The following is a 3,680-nucleotide window of genomic DNA, read 5'->3' on the forward strand; positions in this document are numbered from 1 at the left end:
TATTTTAGTTAAATAAAAAAAATCTGATTTATAAAAAAAATATCAAATACTTATATAATTTACTTATCGTTTTTAAGTCATTTATTTATTTTAAAGTACCAAATGGGCACAATGTTTGCAAGTCTTTTGCGGATTATATAAAGCTATTCTAAAATTTTTAATATATTTACCATTCTAAAATTTATATAAAATCTTATTAATTTTATTTATTTATTTATTTATAATAATAATAATCAATTGAGTTTGATTTTTTCTAGTTTGTTCCGAACCTGTAGCCACAACCGACCTTCCAAATCTGTTCAATTTTTTTGACTCGGATTGGGTTTTACCCATTTCAGTTTGATTTTTCATTTTTTGATCGGCCCTATACAAGCCACCAGGTACATGTGATTGTGATACATAGTTTGAAATCTTTTTAGTGAGCTTATTTGTTTTAATAAAATAATAAATATTGAAATATATTTAATTTTTTTAAAATAAACAGTTAAATACTAGGTTTTATTAGCCTTATTGTTTTCTGATCAATTAGCCTTATGATTTTATTTCATTCAATGTCTACTTTATTTTAGAAAATAATTTAGTAAATGCTAATTCAAGTATTCTAATCTAGACATACATATACGGCTTTTACCTATTTTAGACATAATATTTTACTATATATAATTTGTGGCAAGTACGGTCGTTTTTAATATTATATATTATAAATTTTAATTTTAATAATATGTTATCTATAAAGAGAAAAATTTTATGGAGACCACATTTTTATCGGAGACCTCGGAGACCTCCTATGTTCTGCAATCAAAATACTATGAAATATATTATTTTGTGAAATATGTTCTATGAATATCACCAATTCATTAAAATTGTTGAAAATCGTTTAAGTTTAATAAGTATAATGTGTATATTCTGCAATTTAAACAAATGTTCAGCAAACTAAACATGTTTTGTAAAATAAAACTTTTTGTGATGTTCTACATGCGGTACATGTATGATATTCAAGATTTTGAATAAAATAATAATCTTTGTAGAACATTATTTGCAAAATAATATGTTTTGCAATGTTTTTATGCAAGATTTTAGTTGTAGAACATAAGTGGTCTCCGTGGACTCCAACGAAAACGTGGTCTCCATAGAAGTTGACTCTATCTATAAAATTTGATGTTATATCATTTAAACAATAAATTTTCAAATTATATCTAATAATTTTCTTAATCTCGAGGTGGACCAACAACAATCAAATTTTTTTAATGTTTCATATTATTGATTTAGTACAGTTATTAACTGTAACTAAACATTTATTCAGAGCTAGTCATTTCCATGAGAACATAATAGAAATGAACATAAAGTTAAAGTAACACAATGTAATTAAACATTGCAAGTCCAGACACACACACACAAAAAAAATCTAAGATAAGTCATGGGTAAAGAAAACAACGAGCATCACCGGGCTGACTGCTCTCATTGTAGATGCAACTATTCCTCCCGCTAGAATTCCATTATCAACATCTATAAGCGAAACAGTAAAACAACTTACAGTGTCACCAGGGAGTACATTAACACAATTATAAGTCCCCGCAAATGAAAGCATATGGTAAATTCCATAAATAACTCGTGGCTCACTTGGTACTTGGGGAAACGTAAAACCAACGTCAGCAATGAGTCCATTTCCAGAAAGCACAGTTACAGGACGTTGGTAACATTGTGCAAGTTGTGTGACACAACTTATCACATCAAATCCATTTGGGATTTGGAAAATGAATGGGACATTAAACGAGGCGGGTGAAACGGCCCTTGTTACGGCATTGCGATGTTTGTCTGGTGTAGGCTCTTCTTCAGGGATTGACCTTCTTGAATTATCCATTGGGATGAGAGAGTTGATAGTGTAGGCAATGGAATGAAATGAAATGTTGGTAGTTGGTATATGTAGCATGACGCAGGGAGGCCTGCAATTTATAGATGTCTTGAGACTCTAATCTGTGAATTGGACGTTTTACTTGAGGAATGAGATTCTTTTTTTGTAACTTTTAGTCATACATGTTTTTACTTTGTCTTACGTGTTTAGATTTTGAAACGTTTAAGATTATATCTTAAGGATTCTAAATGAATATGCTTTACTAAATTAAATATTTTTATTAGCAATATTTTTCTCACTAAACAGGTTATTACCGTTCGCCTGTAATGTTCGATTTTATATATAAACGGCTAGTTATAAACCTAAAACCGATCACCAGAGGTTGTCGATTTAAAACTGATTAGTTATTAATTGGTCAATATTAACATTCATAACTGATCAAAATCATGGTCGGTTATACACCTAAAAGTGATCACCTAAAACCGATCACCTAGTCAGTTATGTGTTAATTGATCGTTTTAACATTTATAACCGACAAAAACCACAGTCGGTTATGATCTTTGGAACTCATAGAGATGTGAGTCAATCGTAACAAAATCGTACAATTAAGGAAATGTTAAAAAAATATAAGATTTTGTTTGAACATGTCTGCCATTTTAAATTTTTAGACGGATTGATTATCTAACATTTTTTATAACACAAATTTATTCTGAGTATATATTTATTTTCTCCAAATGTAATGTCATTTCGTACGAGTACAAACAATTATTAAATTAACATTGACTATGTAGTTCTTTGAAAATCAATTATAAAATTATAATTAATACAGTAAAAAATTTCTTTTGAGTATATTACGTAGGAGTCTGCAATATATTACATTTATGGATATTTCAATATATTTAAATATATTAGAAACAGTTATTAGGATTATTGGGAGAGAGCATGTGCCTTAGATGGAAATGTAGACTAGGGTTGGTAAATTGAGAATGCATGAACAAAGCTACATTGAGTAGTGGTGGTGAACCAACATAATGACTTGTATAAGAACTTGTGGCATGCAGTGTGAAAATTATATATAATTAAGTTCAGAGGTAACATGGTTAAAGTAATACAAGAATAGAATTTGATGCAGATGAAAAGTAGTTCATAAAATTGTAATTAATGTTGAATTAGTTATGTCCTAAAGTTGACTGGTCAAAATTTGTGAACTTCACGATCCAAAGTAGGTCGTCACGGTCACGACCCAATAATAGTTTTGATGTCCGAGTTGACCATGACGGTTATGACCCAAGATGGGTCGTGTTGTACACGGCCCACAATCAGCTACGTAATAGGTTCACTGAGTATACCTGAGAATGAGTTCCACAATGACACCAACATCTTATCCAACATGAAAATGGACTCCTGTTAAGAAGGATCCAAAATCCTCCGTCTAGAGGACTCCTACTTACCATCTAAGTAGGAGACTTGTCCGCCAAGTCTCCCTACCCTAGTCTAGCCAAAGACTCAATATCTATATAAAGGGCTCAACCCCTCAACCTAAAATTACGTTTTTGACTTGATTCTCTACAACACAAAGTTATGTAGGTATCTTGCGAGGACAGCTAGTCCCCACAGCGAGACAGCCATTAAAACTTGAAACTCAGCAACCCTAGCATTAATTGTACTCACAACCCTAGTTTTATTATTTCTAGCTAGAAACATTAAGCGGTGACGATGTGCCTCGAACTTGGAACGCTTCAAACCAGAAGGTTTATTATATCTAGCATCACAAGATGACATTCGATCGACTAAAGTCTATGTTACAGACTCCAACGAACCATAGAAG

The 3,680-nt window shown here is 31.1% G+C and overlaps 1 protein-coding gene across 1 annotated transcript; it reads right to left on the reverse strand.

Moving 5' to 3' along the window:
* Positions 1–1,405: 1,405 nt before the first annotated feature.
* Positions 1,406–1,861, reverse strand: LOC141708652 (AT-hook motif nuclear-localized protein 23-like). The gene has a single exon (XM_074512392.1). It carries the CDS (start codon positions 1,859–1,861, stop codon positions 1,406–1,408), a length of 456 nt encoding a protein of 151 aa, XP_074368493.1.
* Positions 1,862–3,680: the final 1,819 nt, after the last annotated feature.

Source organism: Apium graveolens, chromosome 1 (assembly GCF_009905375.1).
Source record: "Apium graveolens cultivar Ventura chromosome 1, ASM990537v1, whole genome shotgun sequence".
Taxonomy (NCBI): domain Eukaryota; kingdom Viridiplantae; phylum Streptophyta; class Magnoliopsida; order Apiales; family Apiaceae; genus Apium; species Apium graveolens.